The sequence below is a fragment of the Bipolaris victoriae genome, assembly GCF_000527765.1.
Source record: "Bipolaris victoriae FI3 unplaced genomic scaffold scaffold_16, whole genome shotgun sequence".
NCBI lineage: Eukaryota > Fungi > Ascomycota > Dothideomycetes > Pleosporales > Pleosporaceae > Bipolaris > Bipolaris victoriae.
In genome coordinates, this window is record NW_014575376.1 from 327841 (window position 1) to 348710 (window position 20870).

Sequence of the window (20870 nt, forward strand, 5' to 3'; positions counted from 1 at the left end):
TGTTACAGAGGTGCCGGAAAAGCCGTACTGGTATCGTGCCGCTAAATGATTGGCCAAACGACCTATATTGTCTTGTCTTTTGTGGTGATGGGACTCCTCGCTGGCTCAGGTGTTTCTCGCACTATAGTACTATCTTGAGTCCCATCCAACTGCATTTGGTCGGTGGATTGTGAGATTGCTTCCACAGTATCATCAGTCCCTTCTTCGCTGCGTTGCAAGTTTTGGCTGGGCTGGCTTGGGTCTGGTGCTCTGGACCGACGAGCATGGTCCTTCTCGTAGTCGTCATCGACCTGGCCACCAGTTGATGTGTCCTTCTTACCGGACTCGACAATCTTGCTGCGCGGTAGTGGCGGGGGGATTTCCTCAAAGGAAGGTGAGGGCTGAAGCATCTGTATCGGTCTCGGTGGTTGCGATGATGGCATATGATGTTTGTCGGCACGAGGCTGCAAAGGAGGACGCAGTCCAGGGCCCTCAACTTCCATCTCTTGCGAATCCTTAATTTCAATGGGTGCATCCGGCGCGCTACCCTCACGGCTACGTGGGGACTTGGCCTTGATTCCAGAAGATCCATCTCTCTTCTTTTTCAATGACGGGTCCATCTGTGGTCTTTTGGCATTTGGTGAGCCTGTCAGATGATCGTGGTTGTCCTGTCTTTGACGCTTGCTAAGGCCGAACAAGCGAGATTCTTGGTCCTTTTGATCGATGTGTCCAGTCTGGTCAGTCAGTCTGTCGGGACTGTTATGCGTGTCACTGGCTGACTTGTGTGGCTGGACAATCCTGCTGTTTACGCGAACCTCCGGGCTATGGCGTCTCGGTGACACATTAGAATGGCTAGCAAGTCCTGGTTTGGCAGGAGAATTGGTTGTTGGGGGTGAGTTTGAATCTTTAGTCGCGCCTCCCTGCGACGAGTGCTTGACTGAGGCTGAATTGTCCTTGCCAGGTTCAAAAGGCGAACCGAGTCTTGGAAGAGGTAAAGTGGGAGACGGTTCAGCTCGCGGTAGGCCATCTCCATCGGCAGCATGCTTGTCACTTTTTGCCTCCGTCTTTGTATCCGGTGATCTTTCACACGAGGTTTCTTTAGTCGTCTGTTTCGCTGTCGGATCAGGCGAAACCTTTGACTGCATCGATTCCTTCTTTGCCTTCTTCTGTGCCGCCCTTGCTACCTCTTGCTGCTTGTGACATTCGAATATGATTTCTCGCATTTTGTGCCTCATGACTGAAGGATTGAGCTCTGGCCAGTCTTCTTCAGCCGACATGGATCCCGTCAATAGCTTGTGCATGAACTCGTCCGGATTTTGAAAAAACTTCTCGATGTAACCGAGTAGATAAACACCACAGTCGGTCCAGTTGTTCTGCATCGGAATCTGGGAGCCTTTTGGGTAGTAGCCATTCTCTTTGATGACTGCTTCCATGCCCCGCTTGCTTTTGCCTTCTGCTGCTATCCAGTCTTTAAGGGTGCGAACTGCCCCACTACGGGCAATCCCCCCGAGAGAGTCGAGAACAACAACTACTGGTTGAGTAGGATCTCTCTTAGGGACAACCTTGCGTTTGTTCTTGTTCTTGGCAAACGATAGACTTGATTGCACCAGCTTCCCTCGGGATGGGACTTCCAGATCACTAGCGGTCTGCGGCGTCTCCATATGTTCAGTTTCCGATTCAAGAGTTACTGCATTGGATTCGTCAACCCCAGTCCGGGGTCGAGCTCCTGTTCCAGGGTCATCACGATCAACTAAGGATATCGTCACCTCATCGAAGAGGTTGGGATCTTCATCCTGTTGGCTATGCACTTCTTCGACCTTCATAGGTGAGTTTGGATTTGACGTCGATTGCAACTTTTTGTGCCCCTCCCCGTCGCTTGCTGTAGTTGATATGGCAGACAATTCAGGTGTTTCTTGCATGCGAAGCTGTGGGTCATCGATATCTTCGAGCACGGGCTTGCGCTGGATGTTTGAGACATTGCAAATAATCGCCAAGTACCAATGCGACCTATGAGAGGTCAGTAAATTCTACAAGGTAGACAATTTTGACATACTGTGATTCATTGATAGGTACAACGATATAGTCGTAGGTGAAAATGTCAATCTTAGATGTCCAGCGCTCGACAGCTTTGTAGTTCATCGATTTGCGGCCAGCATTTTCTGTGAGTCTGGTAAAGAAGTAGGTATTGAAGAAATAGACCTTGTCAGCAGGAACGTTGAGCTTTTTGAAGAGATAGCTTCTTGTTGTTAGCGGTTGCATGAGCTGAGACCTCAACCCACATACATCATGTAGAAGTCTATCAGACTGTCATTCAAGTACTCCTCTTCGTCCAGTCGAGGCAAGTCATCAAAGTGCACTATAGCACGCTGACGCCCTTCCCCATACTCAAGGGACCTTCATGTGATTAGCGAAATCATGCAATGGAGTTTCGGTGCTTACTTGGTCCAGGGTCGTCCTAGTCCCTTGTCGATGGAGTATTTTGGCACCTCAACAATTTCAGGACTACTCCTTTCAAGACGTGTGGACGTCAATGGTCGTGAGCGTGATGAACGGATCAATGCTGTGGCTGTTCTCGTATTATCAACGGTGAATCTGTCTTCGACACCCCTTTCGTGGCGCCGCTCTCGAACCCCAAGTGACTTCTCCGCCTGCTCAGAATGCGTTCCATGACTCTTGAAGTCTGTTAAAGCGTTATCTGAGACTTCAGACATTGCTACTTTATCATTCCTTGCTCGTAGAGGCGAAGTAAACAATCGGCGCATGTGTTCACTGCAACAACGTTAATAGGGGGCTGATGGTGGCTGCGTGTTCACTCTTACTTTTCTTTCGAAAGAATCTTGCCGCTTGTTGTCAGAGACGCTGCATGTGAATTGCAGAATGCCAAAAAGTCACTTGTGTTGAGAAACTCAAGATCAAATATGGGAATATTGCCATCTGCATTCCTGGGTCCTTCCAGGCGAACACGGCTTGTCTCATCTGCATGGACCTTATTGACTTCTTGAGGATGGATAAAAATGACTGTCTCATAGCCCTCTGTGTTGTACTTCTGGACGCGCAAGCCTTTCGGGTCGCTTCGCAGAACCAGAGTAGTATGTTCGCCCTCCATTTTGGAGCCGGCCACGTCAAAGTCATACGATCTTGCAAATGACAACGGCCAAGAATTACTGCTGGATTTGCTGTGTCCATTTCGTTTGGCACCACTCTGTACGGCCTTCTTTACTTTTGACGGTGACAGGATCTGCTTCCTGGTAGCAACGGGTGAAATGGCAAGCTCATCGGCGCTGTCGCTATCTTCAGCCTGATCTAATCGCCTAGGCACTGGTTGATGTTGAGTACGGAGATTGGGGCTGTTGTTAGTGACGGGGCGGCTGGTACTTGGCTGCTCTGTGGTCGATTCGTTGATTCGGGCTTCAGGGAAATGTTCAGAAGTGATTGGTCGCTCTACGAATTTTTGAGGCTCGCCTTGTTTAAAACCCCGTAAAATGAACTGGTGGGCTTCATCAGATAGGGTGCCACGGCCGGTAGGGGAATTATTCCGGCGAGCTTGGCGCTTAATGCAACTTGCTTGTCTGGGCTTCTTTGCAGAAGGATTAATGAGCCCGTCGACTTCTCGGAACTCGTTTGTGGTTCGGTGTATCTTGAATTCAGCCCCAGTACTTCCACTGTCAATACTAGGACGTGATTGTGATGACATAGCCGAGACTGGTCTTTCATCAGACAGCCTGCGAGGGGTAGACGCTTCAGGCCGTGTCACCACCATGGCTTCATCGTCTTCGTCATCGTCTAGGGTTATATGCTCAGTCTTCCTGCGTTTTGCGGATGCAGGTCCACCAGACCATTGACCCTCTTCGCCTCGTGACAATCCATGCCGGCTTGGTGTGGTAGGTACCTTGCTTCGTTGGAACTCGGAGTAGGCTGTCTGACCCGGACCTGGCGACTGGCCTATTAACACGGGACGGGGACGGGTATGTTTCCCATACGTTGTAGGCTTCCGAATTGCTGCGCGAGCTACGCCGTTGAGTGTGTCGACTGGCCTGTATCCCTTGTTCGCGCCCGGCTTCAAGATGTCAGTGTGGAAGCTTATAACCATAGATGCTTACAGACATACCTTGTTGTGCATGGTTCGTGGATCCGACATCCAGGACGACGGGTTGGGTATAGAGACTGCATCTGCTGGAACTCTGATCGGCTATTAGCATTCTTCCTCTTACTATTCGCAGTCATCGTGGTAATTTACTCGTAATCACCAACCAGGCGCCTCTCGTCCTCGCTTATAGCACGTTTTGATGGCCGTGAGAGAGATTTCCCAGAAATTTTCTCGTCGCGCTGGGGTTTTCTTGGGGGTTTTGTGGGCGAAGAGAGGTCTATGACAGTGGGGGTGGATCTTGAGGCGGGTGGTGAGTCCCTAGACAAGGGCAGGTCGAGAGTTGGCGAGTGGGCGGGGGCATCGTTCGCCTGTAGCAGCATGGTGTTAGCTGGGAGGAGCGGCAGTGTTTCGTCACATGTGCAAAGTGAAGTGGCAGAGCCCAAGTCAAGGCACTCGGAAGGCGATCAAAGAAAAGTGCGCGTACGTCTGTGGTTGAGTGGCCTCCGGCAACAGCTATTATGCCGTTGATGAGGTTAGACAACATTAGTGTAGCATTGCGGTGGCAAAGCGACTAGAGGTGGCATTCTTGAATGCGGACGCTAATCCTCAAAATGCGCGAAGAAAAGGCACAAAGCGCAAACGCGCGCCGTGGGGCATGTGGAGGTGAAGTTGCGCCAGCAGGTGAGTTCGCGATGACGTCCGTGCGCCTCGTCTGGACAATCCTGCTTGGACTTACAAAGACGGGTGGCTTCTGCAGTTCAACAAGATCCTTGTGATAATATCTTTGCTTCGCGCTCGTTAGACTTCACATGCAAAATATAGAGCATCACGTATAGAATGGGATTGAATCGAGGCAACGAAGCGCACTAGTCATGTGCGCATAGGTGTACATAGTATTATCATTCATGGTCACAGGTCTATGTGACATGCATCTGTGTGGATGCTAGCTTCAAAGGAAGCTGACCAAAATCGCACAACACCAGCTGCGATGCGACGCTGTGTATAGTGGTGGGTATGGTCTGCAATGACCGGACCAGAAAAAGAGCTGATCCAACGGTTCATATGCCTTACATGCAAGTAGAGCCCGCGGTGAATTCCACGCGCTCGACTAGGGCATGGCATTTCTGTCAGTGGCCCCCGCTGGTGGTACATAGAATCCTTTGTGGGTCTGATAACGCAGGTGCGCCTGCGCTTGTGCCTGCGCTTGCGGAAACAACGCAACGAGCGTGTGACCCTGATGCCGAGCCTCAGAACAAGTCAATCGCTCGGTGGCCCGAAAACGATCTAAGAACCGGCCACTGGCTTCTCTTCGGTGGACGTCACCCTCCGCTTCTCCATGAGATTCTTTTCATGGCGGGCCTGGTCGATGGCTGAACGCTGGGCAATGCTGTCATCGTGACTTCGCCAAACAATGTTGGTGCCCTCTGGCAGCTTGAGGACCCGCCTAATCGTATCCCGAATCTTGACGTTCTTTACTCCGTCACTCTTTGTCCAGATGCTGAAAACATCCTCCCCGCTTCGGACACTCAGAACAAAGCCACAGAATTCATCGCCGGCCTCCAAGAATTGATCGCCAACCAGCGCAAGCAAGAGGTCTTCCCAGTAACGGTCCGCAACACCCTTTTTCAGGCGCATGATCCATTTGCCGCCTCGTTTGTTCTCGTCATCCTCCCATACCGGTCGTATGCCTTGTTTGAAAACATGATAGTCGGACACGGAGGGCAGACTCGAAGGTCGCTTGAGGTGTGAGAAGACTCTCCAAAACTCCTGGGCCGTGCTGAATCTGCAGAGCGGTACGATCGACTTTTCATAGTCGACGTTCTTAGCCGTGGGTGGACGGTACCATACCGCCCAGGTGTACTTGAGCGGCCACGGCGCGTTGAAGTCTGGCGGTGCGGACGGGCTCGCGGTGTTTTCTTGTATTGGTGCCGTGGCTATAGACTCTTTTCGTATGCTGTTGACCACCTTGCTCACGGGTTTGTCCTTCCTTTCAGAAGGGGTTGTAGGCGCTGTGGACGACATGGCGGCGGCTTTGAAGTCAAAGGCTGTTCCTGGCGTCTTGGGAGTCTTTGCCGCGGAGCCAAAGGAGGCGAATGCACCTGAGCCGAGGCCAAAGGCAGACGAGCCTCCAGTGGTGGGCGACGCAAGGCCGCCGGGTGTCAATGGGGGGATGGCGTTGAAAGGATTTCGGCCGCCGTGGGACGAGTCGCCCCCGAAGCGTTTGGTTGCGGAAACGGTGCGCTGGTGTGGTTCGGATTTATCGTTGTTTTCGGAATGCGACATGGAGAGGGAGAGCTTGCTGGTGCTGTTGGACGCGGGTCAGTAGGTGTGAATGCGAAGGTGCGGGGGTGCATGCGAGCATACTTGGAGCGCCGGGTCCAGAGGTTCTCCCTGTTGTCCATTGGCAGCAGTGGCAAGTGGGTAAATAATACAAAAGAAGAAGAGGAAGTAGAAGAAGAACAGCGGGTTATCCAAAAGCGGCTTGGGCGTGGTCGTGTGAAAGCAAGTTGTAAGTATGCGAGCTAGAGGGCCGAGGGCCAGTGTGCGAGTGAAGCGGGCGGGGTGTGGTTTGCGATAGTTTTGGTTGTGGTGCAGGCGAAGGCTGTGCGGGCGTATGGATGATGTGATGGTACAGAAGAATGTGGAGAAGACGGAGTGCGTGGGATCGTTGAGCGTGGTGGGATGTGTGGTATGCAATGCCGAATAGTGGAGCGTACTGAGAAAACGTTTGAGAGAGGTTGGCACACTTGCAGCTCAGGCGCGCGCCTTGCGCGGCAGGGATGGTGGCTTAGTCATGCGCCAAGACGAACAATCTCTTCTTTGCTGGCGCGCGACCCAGTCCTCTTCTCTTCTTCTTCTTCTTCTTTAACACCGGCCTTTGACTCGTAACAACTGCCAGCTCGACATTCTCTACTCAGCTGGCAACTCGGATAACTGGCCCAGAACGAGCCATCCTCTTCTAAAACCATCATCACGAGGGCCGCTTCTCGCGGCTTCCATGATGCGGTGATGACCTGAAAGCAGGGACATTTTTTCATCACGCGCTTGACGCGTTGAGACGGCGCTGTTTGCAGCCGTCTCTGCTTGATTTTTTGTATGTGTGAATCGCTAGTTTTGTCACGCCATGGCTGGGGATGAGGGTCCTTGTGGACCACTTCTGGTAGTCTGAGTCTCAGCCAGATGTACACTATCGCGCAAGCGATTTCTTGGTTGAATATGAAGCTCAAAGGCAAAGTCTGAAGCGATTGGCTGTATCTTGTGTGTGGTGGCTGGGGGTTGCTTTGAGAACAAGGAGTGCTAATTGGTGATTGCCCAGCAGTCCCCAATCGACGAAGCCGCAATGGTGCTCACACGAAGCGTATCGGCGATAGCTCCTGGTCGTGTGCAGCATTGCAACCCAAGCAGCATTACTTCCGTCTCATGAGACCCGAGTGGAGGGTGGGCAGTCAAGCCAAACCTTGTACACTTTGGCAATGCTGGTGTTGATGGTCGGTGGTAGATGACAGTAGCCTGGCGCTATGTGCCGCTGTAGCCATGGCCTCCCTGTCCATGCAGGGTGGACGGAAAGTGCAAAGAGAGTTTGTCGATGGATTGCGTACACAAGACAGCATTCCATACAGGAGCGCACCTGCATAGCTCTTCACGTGCGCCCCTCCCGTTTGCATGTGATTGTCAGGATGCGCGCTTGGCACAGTCTACGAGGGCGAGTGAGTCCACGGGCGCGAGTCTCACAAGCGTTGCAGTGTGCTGCCCAATGGGTGGAGTGGAGCAAGCCCTCGCTTGTCGTCATGGGTCCGCCCCAGTGGTGATGTTCGCCCTACCGTGTACATGTATAGTCTATGGAGTAGTTGGGCATGGTGCGGCCGCATCGTGCATCTGTCAAACAAAGACAGCCGCGTTAAGCCCGGAGGTGCATGTAGGTCGCTGCAATAGTCGAGTGCTGCGGGGAGTCTTCCCTTGTCTTTTCTAGCCCTGCCGCCCTTGCAGGCAGAGCAAACGGGCGAGCGGGGGGTGCAAAACAAAGGTCCCGCCGACGTCATCGTTCTGTGCTCTGTGTCTTCACCAGGACAACGCACCCCCACCACGCCCACTGCGCTTTCCTCGGCGGCCTCACTAACCCGACCCTATCGCTTCCTGCGCTGCCTGCTCCTCTGCTAGCCCATCTCTCCACCTCCCCATCTGCCCATCGGCCTCCTCTTCATACAAAGCTCCCCTGGCCCCCGTCAGTTTTGCTTTTCCACACATAGTCTCCCGCTCCCATCACCCAGCCTCCCAACCACCCAACTTCACTCCCCGCACTACTGCTCTCTTGCACGTGCCGGTACCCTTCTTCTCTTGAAAAGAAGCAATCACGCCACCATCCATCACCCACGCAATGACGGCACAATCGCCCCAGCTGCACTCGCCCACCTCGCATCCTGAGCGGCCAAAGGGTGCGCCCGTGAAAAATACCCCGCTTCGCCCGCACCCTTGATTAACAGGCCCAGGTATCCTCAAGAACTCCACTTCTTACCGCTCAAACTCACACACATCGCCTACTCGCGACCTGCCGCCTGCCACGAGCCCAATTTCCTCGGAGCGCCCGCAGCTTGGTCGTGAGCTGTCGGAGAAGGAAATCGTGCTCGAGAATACGCTACGCAATGCTGGCCCCCACCGCCGCTCGTCTTCAAACCCTCGTGGCCTGGCCTCGCGGCGCCAATCGGGCGCAGACCCCGCGGGCGATGCCAGCCCCCAGCTCAAGTGGGACGAGGCCAATCTCTACCTCAACGAGCAGAACCGTGACAGCACCATGAAGATTGACGAGCCAAAGACGCCCTATGCCAAGCAATACGATCCAGCCGAGGACGAAGAGGAAGTCGAGATGCTCAACGCCCAAGATCTCAAGGTCGACGAGCTCGACAAGGCGAAGCGCAAGCCAAAGATTGACGATATCCCCGAGTTTGACCTAGGCCAGCCAGAGCTACAGGCCCGCCACTCACACACGCCCGATAGCGAGAAGCGAGTCATTGTCGGCGAGGGCATGGACACGGACGAGGGCTACCACGGCGAACTACTCCCCAATGCGACACAGGAGGAGAAGGAGAAGCACCGCAAGTTCGAGGAGCTGCGCAAAAAGCATTACGAGATGAAAAATGTCAAGGACCTGCTAGGGTAAGTCTTGTTGTTCACCGCTCCCAGCATGAGTCGCCGCTAACGGCCAGCTAGCCACCCAGAAGATGCAGATGAAGACGAAGAGATGCCCTCGCGCCCCAATGGTCCATGAAGGGCTGCTTACGTTGTATGATCTATATTTTGCGGCATTATGATGGAGTTAACGGGATTTACCTTGTCAAAGGACGGCGCTGGAGGGCCTTGGGGGATATTAATTTTCATAGCTGATCGGCTTTGCATGTGTGACGAATATGACGATTGGACTCTTTTGCTTCATAACTGCCGAATGTTGATTGTGCAAGATCGCGTCGTGTATATATGTTTGTACGTAATTACCATGATTCAATAACCCCAATACGTGTCGCGTCCGCCACCATTGCTATATACCAAGAGCGAAGAAAGGAAAAGAGACAAAACAACTCTTCAACCCCTCACTTGAACTCCTGATCAACAGCCTCGAAATTCTCCAAAAAGCTCTGGAAAGTAAACACGCCCAATCCGGGATCCAGGCTTCCCGTCGTCGCGCGGATACTGTGCATACTCAACTGCGGGATTCCGCAGTCAATAGCCCTGATTCCCGTTGCAGCACTGAGCATCGGTCCCACGGTTCCTCCACTGCGGCTATCATTCCTAATCTGGAACACCTGGAGCTTAGGATCCGTCTTGCGGATACCCACATCGCGATCGACACAGCGCTGCAGGATAGCCGTGGAGACGGCATCAGTCGTCATGTGCGCATTCGAGTCCGCCGACACAGCGGGGCCGACGTTCAAGCGGGGGGAGTGGTTCTCGAGGTAAGCGTTTAGGAAGTTGGGGTTCACAGCGTGAATGACGTCGCTGGAGACAAGGAATGAGTTTGCGTAGGTTCGGCTGAGGGCGCTGCTTGTTTTGCCGTTTGCAGCGAATTCCTCGGCTATGCGCTCCATAATGCTGGGGAGGAAGTTGCCGTGGGCACCCTGGCGGAGGAGGGACCCGACTTCTTCGTCGTCGAAGAGGGCGACCATGCGGATCTGCGATGAGCTTGAGAGGGTGGACGCAGAGTTGAGGAGTGCTTGTACGGCGGCCCAGGAACAGAGCTTGTCATCGATGCGGCCGGCGAAGATGAATTCTTTGTCTAAGCCGCCAGTGCGGGCGGGTTGGGTGTCGAAGAGTTCGAGTTCCCAGTTGACGATGCTGGAGTCTGTTGGTGGTTAGTCGTGTGGATTCAGAGATGGAGCCTATGGCAACGTACAGTCAGTAACACCAAGCTCTCTGGAGATAGCCTTGACGAGCCTCTCAGGCTGAGTGGAAGCAAAAGCACCCTCTCCACCAAGAAGGCTGGCCTTGAATTCTGCCTCGTTCTCACTCGAAGGTCCCAAGTCACTGTTATCGAGACCAATAATCGGGACCATCTGAGTCTCCTTGTTGAACGGGCCGTTGGCAGCAGAGCCAAAATGCGGTGCCAAAGTCGGAATCTTCGCAATGGGCCAGTCCAGCTTGACAAGCTTGGTGACAATCTTGCCATTCTCCTTGACGAGCACCCTGCCGCCAATACCAAGATCGCGGTCCCACCAGGTATCACTGAGCGCACCAGCGTATGGCGCTACACCAAGCTGCACGTAGCCAGCCTTGGTGCGCAGCTTAGGGATGGGCTTGAGCTTTGCGGTCAAAGCATCAATGTGTCCTGCAACGATTGCTGCACCATTGCCGGACGCGTATTTGTCACCAACAGCAAAAGCAATCAACGAGGTGCCATTGCGCTCGACGTAGTATTTTCCTCCAGCCTTCAGCTCCCATGCATCCCGTTCAGACAGCTTCTTGTAGCCATCCTTCTCAAGGTCCTTTGCGACAGCATCGACGGCGTGGAAAATGGTAGGGTTGTTGGTCATGTAATCGGTGAAGGGCTTCGTGTAGCTTGCTGGGTCCTCTTTGGTACGAGAAGGAACCGGGATCCAGCAGTGGGAGGGTACAGTCTTAGAAGCCTCCATTTCCTTCTCAGGCTGCTCACTAGGTACTTCGGGAATCTTGGGGGGTACAGGTGGAGGGTTCTGCTGCCTTGCTGGGGGCGGGTAGTCGTCGTCATAGGCACGAATCAAGTCGGGGTATGATGCTGCTACACTATGACGGTGGCTCAGATCAGAGTTACCTTCTCGGGTTCTCCAAACTCTTGCGGCACTTCCCCTGTCTGGGCGTTGCATGTATGGAAGAGACGCGGTGGTATGCGCGCGTGGAAGTATTACCGAGGACGAGGGTCGCAACGGGCGAGGCGGTGACGGGTCAGAGTACAGATCAGCATTCGAAGTTGCTTTGCGTAGAGCAGGGGGATTCCTCGTCATGTTTGTAGTTTCGCGCATGTAGTTGAAGCTATCTGTGAGGTGGAGGAAGCAAGGAAGATGATGGTTGCAGTCGAGGCTGGAGGTGTTGCTACGGTACCTCTCAAGCTATTACGCCACATGTGAGGCGGAGCACCCGGATACGGAAGGCCTCCGAGCGCATCGCCGCAGCCGCTAACTTGGATCCACTCGTAACGGAACAACCGCTATAGCAGAACACTAATACTACATACTTCCTCTCTCTCTCTATCATATCCTCCTATTGTTTTAGAAAATGCTCTAGATATCTAGGATAGTAGTATACAATAGAATAGTAGAGCTATTATGACCCTTCGTGCACACTACTCATACTTTAGTGTATACGACTCAACACGATCAGCATTGCCCCCAGTCTCGCCCGACAGGAAACAACCGCTAGAACTGTTCTACGAAACAACAGAGTATCTTCATACAAGTATTATGTTCTCATATATACCTTTGCCATCAAACGGCCGCTTGCGTTGTTCCCATTCCAGATCAGAAACAAATACCCTATACATGTACCGGTATCCCCTGCCATTATGTCGAAGACCTAGGACCCAACGGCACTCGGGGATGAGATACAACTTATCATCGTGCCGACAAGAAGGTAGCGAATCTTCAAGAATGTGCCCCACGATACTTGATCCGACAATAAGATTGCGGACATGCTCGAAGAAGCTGCTCAGTTTCGCGATTGAAGAGGAACTTGGAAAGTTAAGGTCTGCTTGTTGAGCTGAAACTCTGCCGCCGCGTCGCTGATTTTTTCTTCTCCTTGATTTATTTTCGCATTGGAGAAACTCTTCTAATGTCGCGCTATGCTCGGATGAAGTTGGATCTTCCCTTGTATCGGCATCCCAAAAGTTGAGACGAAGATAACCGCGGAATCTTCGTACGTGCGTTTTCGCATCAGCATGAGGTATATCCTTAGATTTTAGATTTGCCAGAATTTTCTGTTCAAGCTCAAGAATAGCTTTGTGCAGCACATCTGTATCCGTTTTTTCTTTGATTGGAGGAACTTCCAGCGTCGTGATGACTCGTCCCAACACCAGCGCATTGTGTATCCGTATTTCGGTACATCTTACGCCGATGTCAAATAAACCCTTCGGCGCTCCCCACTTTTTTTCGTACTCTGCAGTACATCCATCACAAATCTTAACTAAGGATCCATGATATATTTTACCCATTGAAGTACCTTGGGCAAGGATATCATACTTGCTTTCTGGAGCTCCACGATTTTTATCCTCTCCAATCCATGTTTTGGATTCCCATAATGGAACCCAGGAAGGTATCCCTTCGATATTACTAGGTCCGCTTTCAAGGATCCGGAGAGGGTATGACTGAGGTCGAGGATCGAAAAGTATCCAAATAGCGACTCGGTGAAAAAATCCAAGGACTGTATATTCCTCCTGGAATCTCGTCACGAGAAAGAAGATATTGCTATGGCAACCTATCATACGAAGAAAACCAAAGACTCCATTAACCCTATCTTTAGGTTTGGTCACTTCAAAATTTCCACTCATACAGCTCAGGTACGTAAGGAGACGGCTCGCAAGAGATGTTTCGGATGGTTCATGTCCTTCTTGAAACATGCCGTGAACAATGAGGGGTATGTGGGTTCGAGAAGGTATCAATGGCGTACCTGAAAACATGAAATGGTCCGCCGATTCGAGAAACTTACGATATCCGATTTTGAAATTGTCGCATTGCATGATTGGTTCCCTTTCTGGAAGCGTGGCTTCCTGGATGACCCAAACGCGTCGCCACCAGGGTTGCGTAGCTATGATTCGCATTCCGAGAGCTTATATTTCATCTAGAAAACAGTCGTTTCTCATTTCCTAACCGAGCAGGCGGTCGTCATCCATGACGTATTTCATGGCTTCGAGCAGTGCCCTCCTGATAATCAGTCTGCTTTCACTACCCAAGACCTCATCTGTATTTTCTTCTGGGGATAAGAGAGAGTAGGATCCTTTAGGTATCGGAACTCGTCTTGATCGATAATTCGCAAGTTCCTCTTGTATATTTGGCGTTGACTTGCATACATCAGTGACAGAGCCCAGCCAAATGCGTACCTCCGCGGCCATTTTATACACAAAGCCCATTTTTCTCACTTGTGAAAAACGTTCTTCCTCATCTGACTGGTTGATACAAATGGCGTCGACCCAGAGTATGCGCTCCGAATCACGGTCTCGTAGATATCGTAATGCTGTATATAGGTTCGTTGTTATTTGGAATGATTTATAGAAATCCGCCCCTGGGGAGGGAACGGGTGGTCGTGTACTAGCAGTTTCACTCGTGAGGAGTTTTTGGTAACCAAGTCGGATAGGTTCTGTCTTTCTTGGGTCGCCCCACACGTATGACAATGCAATGTACTCTGCTTGAGGTGGGTTTTCGGGTATACTGGCATGGTAAATCGTACAACGTATACAATCGTTGAATCCACCTGGATGCAGGCGTATGAGTCGAATTTTAAACTCCTCTAAGGAAATTGTGGAAAGCGGTTGGTATACAAAAGTATTTCGTGAGCTGATCATTTTCTTGATCGAATGGTTGAAGGAATTGGTGGAACAGTTTGGAGAGGATGTGGAATGCAACAAGGCCGAGTTAAGAATTTTGATTACGAAAACCGGTGAAGCAAGGTGGCGAACCGTACCACTCGACCAACCATATTCATACATCTGCACTATTTGTTTTATTAATTAAGCTTGGCTCTCAGAGGGCGTAGCCATTGCAAGAGCATCTTCGTGGCGCTACAGCAACCAACGTCTAATATACAGTAGACAATGACAGTCTGCTGATCATTCAATGCGCCAATCATCCGACAGTACATTTTGTATAGATCAGGTGTAGGGTACTTTCAAGTAGCGATACCCGGAGATCTGCTAGTATGGGGAGAAGATATCAGCATATAGGCTAGGTTTTGTTAATCAAGTGATCTGAAGCAGCAAGCCCTGCTGTCATAAAAGGTGGGGTACATAGGGTGGGGTGGTGCCCGAAGCTTATATGATTAAGACGAAATATTTAACGACGCACTCTAAATCGCTGCAATTTAATGTCCACGGCTTTAAATGGAGAATTGAGTTTGACAAAATGTTAAAAGATCAATTAGAATCCGTACAAATGTGTGACCTAGGTAAAATATGCTTAAAAAAACATTTATAGTTTGGTAAGCAGGATGTTCGACACAGACGGATGGGCGTCCGTTTGAAGTCGACGTATCGCCAGCACTTTTTCAAGCAGAGGTATTTCGGCCTTTAGCAAGGGACATGAACTGTGTGAATTGATACAGATGCAGAGTCTACTCTTACCGCAAGACGTGTTCACTACGAAGGGCATTAGCTCTGGACCTTGAGAGCAGAAGATACTCGGCCTACCTGCTCCACTTGAATCATAAAGCCAGCGTCGTAATAGCTTGCGGAATAGGGAGCTGCCATTTTTTAATCAGATGACGCTAGGAGCCTTCAGCGCGTGGATATCTGCTAACGAGGTACTCGCTCCGGGGTTAGGCCGCTATATGTGCTAAGACACTATGCTGGGCTACATAACTAACATACGAGGACTTTCCTACATGATTTAGGTGTAGCTGCTGTGTAATGCAGCTAGTTTACAGTTAGGCCGTTTTTATCAGGCCCAAATAGGGTGTTTGCGGAATACCGGCTGTACAACTAGCGCTTTTGGCAAGGTCTTGTTGATGCTCTTGGTAGCAATGAATCCCTCTTCCAAAAGCCTGACTAGATTCGTTTACAGCTTCTTTCCTGCAATGTGCATCGAAATTGTGTCTGAATAGAGAGCCGCAATCGTCAACCATTGCGCGACACAAATCAACATCAAGCCAAAGCACAAAAAGCAGGTCAAGAAACGAAAGAGCCACTTCCATATAGTCACCCTTTGTCTAGATTGATGATATTCATTCACTAGGATCGTGTGCAGTCATACTTCATCGGGATCATTTCGTATCATTATCCTCGTCATGTAATCTCCTGTGTCATCTGTAAAGTCTCCGGTCTATTCGAGCACTGAGACTTTATCACAACTTGATATTTTCCCACTCCTCTCCTTGCGGAAACCCCAAATGAAACCTCCCGCACTTTGCAAAATCTAATAAAGCCTGATCTGCCATCTGGAAATCCGTCACCCTTCCACCAACCTCCTCGTTCGTGTCCAGGAAATGTGCATGGACACGCGGCCCACTGATCGCCTTCATCCATTCTGGTACGATGAAGCCGAAGATGACACCGTCAATTCCATTGCGACCAGGTCCATGTTCAAACTCTATGGACTCGAAGCGGCCGAATATTCTGAACGGCATGAGCGTATTGACACCTTTTGTAGGTCCCAATTCATTGGAAGAAGTGAGTTCCTCGAGGCCGTCTATGTTTATGGAAGGTATCTTGATACGGAAGTTGGGCTCATAAACAGTTACTAGAGCGAGGGGGAGGCGTGCGTTTGCAGGTGCTGGCTTGGCTTTCCCGTCTTTGGTGATTGCAAAGGCTTGACCGGATTTCAGCATCATGAGGTTGCCATCTTCGTAGACGCCAATGCCGTCTGAGCCGTGTGAGGTGAGGTCTGATGTTCGTGGTTGGCCTTGGTTGAAGCCGGCCTTGAGGGCGGTGACTGTAGAGAATTGGAAGATATCGTTTGGTATGGATCCGACCATCTTAAAGAAATTTGATGGTATTTATGGGGATAGGGAGTTTGTCAGATTTTTCCACATGGCACTTATGGTGTGATGGCCTGATGGTATTACATAGTAGAGATGAAGGTTGATCAAGGGTCCGGGGTTAGCGGAGAGCCGATCACCGACTCGGCTATCGTAGAAGTGCATGAGCAGCATTACTGGGGCATTTGTTCGCACTGTTTCTTTGATCGAACGAATCTCAAAGCTCGCACATAGTCGCAACTCTTTCTTTTGTAGTGGCAATTCAGCCAAGGTTTAGCATGGTCTGCTGGAAGAAACTTGCTTTTAGAATATCCAACCTCCCATTACTCGACATATGCCTTCGATATTCGATCATAAACCAATTCTCGCAGTCTCTCAATTAGGTTCCTCGTCGTAATACTGGAAAGGAGCGTTGTTTTCTCGCGGTCGAAAATTGCTCTTGTTCCAAGCACAAGTGTATTAATAACAAACTTGAAAAATGATATCTGTGCAGCGAGAAAAGATCAAAAAGGTTCCCTAAATTCTATGCTTCAATGCAAAGAGTAGTTTGTCAAGTATTGTATGAGTGAGTATGCTAAACGAGGATATTTTGCATGGTATGCGAAGACTAGGAGTCACCATTCAATTTGTTTTCTTGGCCAACTTGAAAAAGACAAAATATATCAAGATGGCTAAGGTGAAGACATTTCAAGAGTATTCGTCAATTCGAATAAGGACTATGCAGGGAAATTACTGGCAACTTGCAGTTGAGAAACAAGGTGGACAAAAAGAGTGACGGAGAGTTGAGCCAATAACGTGTTGGATCAGTAAGTGGGCCGGATCAGTTAGTGGGCCACCCCACCAAACTTGACGCGACACTCTACACAACCACCACCATGCCGCGACAACAACGCTCTATACAGACTTCTTGTGAAGGTAGAATAAGTCTTGCTATGGCATCTTATCGTAATAATCCAAAACAATCTGTGCGCGCACTCGCAGTAGCGTACGACGTGCCAAAGTCGACGCTCCAACGACGTCTTCATGGTATCCAGGCGCGATCAGAGACAGCCTCTGTCAACCGCAAGCTATCGCCAATTGAAGAGCAGTCTCTTGTACAGTGGATCCTAGAGCTTAACCGACGTGGTTTTCCACCCCATATCATCGACGTACGACGAATAGCAGACGCGTTACTCGCCGCGCGTGGCCAAGATCTACCTCTACTACCTGTTAGCAAGAAATGGGTGTCGCGCTTTATCCAGAGCCAGCCAGAGCTTCAGACAAAGTAGACTAGGAGATTAAATAGCTAGCGCGCCTCCTACAAAGATCCTACTATAATCGCAGCGTGGTTTAAGCTAGTAGAGGAGACGCGCTAGACGTACGGCGTGCTAGACCAGGATATCTATAACTTCGACGAGACTAGATTCGCGATAGGCGTCGCTAGCACATTAAAAGTCGTGACTAGCTCTAATAGAGTTGGTCGGGCAGTCGTCGTACAGCCAGGCAATCGTGAGTGGGTTACAGCGATCGAGTGCGTCAACGCGTCTGGCTGGTCTCTGCCACCGTTCGTGATACTATCTGGTAAGGTCCACCAGAGCAGCTGGTATCACAACCTCCCACCAGACTGGACTATCGGCGTCTCAGAAAATGGCTGGACAACAGATGAGCTTGGTGTAGAGTGGGTAAAGCATTTCAACCAGCATACTATGACTCGTACAGCTGGAGTCTATCGTCTTCTTATTCTAGACGGCCACAGCAGCCACGCTACGCTAGAGTTTGACCAGTTCTGTACAGAGAATAAGATTATCACTCTCTGCATGCCGCCTTATACGTCGCACCTTCTACAGCCACTAGATGTGAGCTGCTACTCTCCTCTTAAGCGCGCGTACGGGCGTGAGGTTAAGGAGCTCGCCCGGCATGGGGTCTACCACGTTGACAAGATAGACTTCCTTACAACCTATACACGGATCCGGCCGATAGTTTTCACGTAGCAGAATATCCAGGCAGGCTTTTGGGCGACAGGACTTGTCCCTCCTTATCCAGATCGCGTTCTATCGTCACTCACAGTAGCCAGAACACCATCTCCACCACAGACAGCAGCGCAGATAGCAGAAGAGACAGAAACACCACATACAGTAGAGCAGCTTCAGCAGCAGATACGGTATCTCTAAGAGCGACTGCGCCACCAGCCAGAGAGTCCAACGAGCGTTGCGATACGCCAGCTTGCGAAAAGTGCTTAGCTTACGATGCAATTAGCAATAATACTTATAGAGGAGAATAAGAAGCTACGTACAGAAAATCAGCGCCAACAATAAAAGCAGAATCAGCAGCGTCAGTATATTACTTCTGGTGGGGTGCTCTAGGTACAGCAGGCTCAGCAGCTTATTGCAGAGGCAGAAAGAGTAGTTATAGAGGCTGAGCAGAGTGATAGCAGTCAGCGACGTCAGCGCGCGCCGCCAACGTGCACGAAGTGCCACGTTCAAGGTCACAGAAGAACTCAATGTAGAGCCAGATAATAAATTATATTTTTTTAATTTTATCTTATTTTATTACGTAGTTGTGGATTAATAGTGAAGAGAGTTGGGTTAGGTGGGGTGGGGTGGCCAGCTTGCTGATCTGGCCAGCTCGCTGATCCCGCACGTTAACGTGCCCCACCAGTAAGCTGGCCACACCAGTAAGCTGGCCGCCCCACCAGACTCGACGCGACACTCTGCACAACCACCGCAATGCCGCGACAACAACGCTCTATACAGACTTCTCGTGAAGGCAGATTAAGTCTTGCTATAGCCTCTTATTATAATAATCTAAAACAATCAGTACGCGCACTTGCGGCAGCGTATGACGTACCAAAATCAACTCTCCAGACGCGTCTCCAGGGTGTTCAGCCACGATCAGAGATTCCATCTGCTAGGCGTAAGCTATTACCTATTGAAGAACAGTCTCTCGTACAGTAGATCCTAGACCTTAATCAACGTGGTTTTCCACCTCATATTATTAACGTACGACGAATGGCAGACGCTCTACTCGCCGCGCGTGGCTAAGATCCACCTCCACTACCTGTTGGCAAGAACTAGGTGTCGCGCTTCATCCAGAGCCAGCCAGAGCTTCAGATAAAGTGGACTAGAAGGCTTAATAGCTAGCGCGCTAACTCTAAGGATCCTATTGCGATTGCAGCGTGGTTTAAGCTAGTAAAGGAGACGCGCTAGGCGTATAGTGTGCTAGACTAGGATATCTACAACTTTGATAAGACTGGATTCGCTATAGGCGTCGCTGCAACGTCAAAAGTTGTTACTAGCTCTAATAGAGTAGGCCGAGCAGTTGTTATACAGCCAGGCAATCGTGAGTGGGTAACAGTAATCAAGTGTATTAACGCGTCTGGCTGGTGTCTCCCACCCTTTATAATCCTGGCTGGTAAGGCCCATCAGAGCAGCTGGTACCGCGACCTCCCACTAGACTGGACTGTCGCAGTATCAGAGAACGGCTGGACGACTGATCAGCTTGGCGTAGAGTAGGTAAAGCACTTCAATCAGCATACAGTGGCTCGTACTGCTGGAGTCTATCGACTTCTTATCCTAGATGGCCATAAAAGCCACGCTACGCCAGAGTTCGACTAGTACTGCGCAGAGAACAAGATCATCACTCTCTACATGCCACCTCATACCTCTCATCTCCTCCAGCCTCTAGACGTGAGCTGCTACTCCCCTCTTAAGCGCGCGTACGGACGTGAGGTTGAGGAGCTTGCCCGCCAAGGCGTCTACCACGTTGACAAGATAGACTTCCTTACAGCCTATACACGGATCCGGCGAATAGTCTTCACGCAGCAGAATATCCAGGCAGGCTTTTAGGCAACAGGCCTTGTCCCTCTCTATCCAGATCGCGTTCTATCGTCGCTTACAGTAGCTAGAACGCCGTCTCCACCACAGACAACCACAGAGAGTAACGTTATAGAACAGGCAGTAGAGCAGGTAGCAGCGCAGACAGAGACACCACATACAGTAGCAGAGGTTCAGCAGCAGGTGCGCTATCTCCAAGAACGACTGCGGCGGCAGCCAGAGAGCCCAACAAGTATTGCACTACGCCAACTTGCAAAAAGCGCTCAGCTTGCAATGCAATCCGCAACAATACTTATAGAAGAGAATAAGAAGCTACGTGCAGAAAATCAGCGGCAACAACAAAAGCAGCATCAGCAACGTCAATATATTGCTTCTGGTGGAGTGCTCTAGGTGCGGCAGGCTCAGCAGTTAGCTGCAGAGGCAGAGAGAGTGGTGATGGAGGCTAGCCAGAGCCAGGCTGGTGAGCGACGTCGGCGCGCGCCACCAACGTGTACGAAGTGCCATGTTGAAGGACATACTCGGACTTCATGTAGAGCTTGATAAATAATTATACTACTAAGTTTTGTCTTATTTTAATAAGTTGTTGTAGCTCAATTGCGCAGAACGTTGCGTCGAGTCTGGTGGGGCGGCCAGCTTACTGGTGTGGCCAGCTTACTGGTGGGGCACGTTAACGTCAAGGATCAGTAAGTGGGCCGGATCAGTTAATGGGCCACCTCACCAAACCCGGCGCGACGTTCTGCGCAATTGATCCACAACAACGCAATAAAATTAGACAAGACTTAAAGAATATAATTTGTTATCTAGCTCTACACTGAGTTCTTGTGTGGCCTTGAACGTGGCACTTCGTGCAC

The 20870-nt window shown here is 50.7% G+C and overlaps 8 protein-coding genes across 8 annotated transcripts; 2 read left to right on the forward strand and 6 right to left on the reverse strand.

The window, feature by feature from the left end:
* Window positions 1-62: 62 nt before the first annotated feature.
* Window positions 63-4610, reverse strand: COCVIDRAFT_90849 (hypothetical protein; the record flags this gene model as incomplete). Its single annotated transcript, XM_014704346.1, has 8 exons — window positions 63-1986; window positions 2033-2215; window positions 2263-2373; window positions 2419-2748; window positions 2799-4036; window positions 4088-4160; window positions 4217-4434; window positions 4551-4610. 8 exons carry the CDS (start codon window positions 4608-4610, stop codon window positions 63-65), a joined length of 4137 nt encoding a protein of 1378 aa, XP_014559832.1.
* Window positions 4611-5350: 740 nt separating this feature from the next.
* Window positions 5351-6468, reverse strand: COCVIDRAFT_24035 (hypothetical protein; the record flags this gene model as incomplete). Its single annotated transcript, XM_014704249.1, has 2 exons — window positions 5351-6371; window positions 6431-6468. 2 exons carry the CDS (start codon window positions 6466-6468, stop codon window positions 5351-5353), a joined length of 1059 nt encoding a protein of 352 aa, XP_014559735.1.
* Window positions 6469-8441: 1973 nt separating this feature from the next.
* Window positions 8442-9329, forward strand: COCVIDRAFT_91135 (hypothetical protein; the record flags this gene model as incomplete). Its single annotated transcript, XM_014704347.1, has 3 exons — window positions 8442-8499; window positions 8554-9217; window positions 9272-9329. 3 exons carry the CDS (start codon window positions 8442-8444, stop codon window positions 9327-9329), a joined length of 780 nt encoding a protein of 259 aa, XP_014559833.1.
* Window positions 9330-9648: 319 nt separating this feature from the next.
* Window positions 9649-11532, reverse strand: COCVIDRAFT_24037 (hypothetical protein; the record flags this gene model as incomplete). The annotated part of the gene is made up of 2 exons (XM_014704250.1): window positions 9649-10397; window positions 10449-11532. The coding sequence occupies 2 exons, from the start codon at window positions 11530-11532 to the stop codon at window positions 9649-9651; spliced, it is 1833 nt and encodes a 610-aa protein (XP_014559736.1).
* Window positions 11533-13601: 2069 nt separating this feature from the next.
* Window positions 13602-14015, reverse strand: COCVIDRAFT_43910 (hypothetical protein; the record flags this gene model as incomplete). The annotated part of the gene is made up of 2 exons (XM_014704348.1): window positions 13602-13801; window positions 13862-14015. Coding segments are annotated over 2 exons (354 nt in total), but the record flags the coding sequence as incomplete, so codon positions are not given.
* Window positions 14016-15574: 1559 nt separating this feature from the next.
* Window positions 15575-16204, reverse strand: COCVIDRAFT_90817 (hypothetical protein; the record flags this gene model as incomplete). Its single annotated transcript, XM_014704349.1, has 1 exon — window positions 15575-16204. The coding sequence occupies one exon, from the start codon at window positions 16202-16204 to the stop codon at window positions 15575-15577; it is 630 nt and encodes a 209-aa protein (XP_014559835.1).
* Window positions 16205-17082: 878 nt separating this feature from the next.
* Window positions 17083-17304, forward strand: COCVIDRAFT_53718 (hypothetical protein; the record flags this gene model as incomplete). Its single annotated transcript, XM_014704350.1, has 2 exons — window positions 17083-17152; window positions 17192-17304. Coding segments are annotated over 2 exons (183 nt in total), but the record flags the coding sequence as incomplete, so codon positions are not given.
* Window positions 17305-18247: 943 nt separating this feature from the next.
* Window positions 18248-18675, reverse strand: COCVIDRAFT_90831 (hypothetical protein; the record flags this gene model as incomplete). Its single annotated transcript, XM_014704351.1, has 2 exons — window positions 18248-18426; window positions 18480-18675. Coding segments are annotated over 2 exons (375 nt in total), but the record flags the coding sequence as incomplete, so codon positions are not given.
* Between the last annotated feature and the right edge of the window lie 2195 nt (window positions 18676-20870).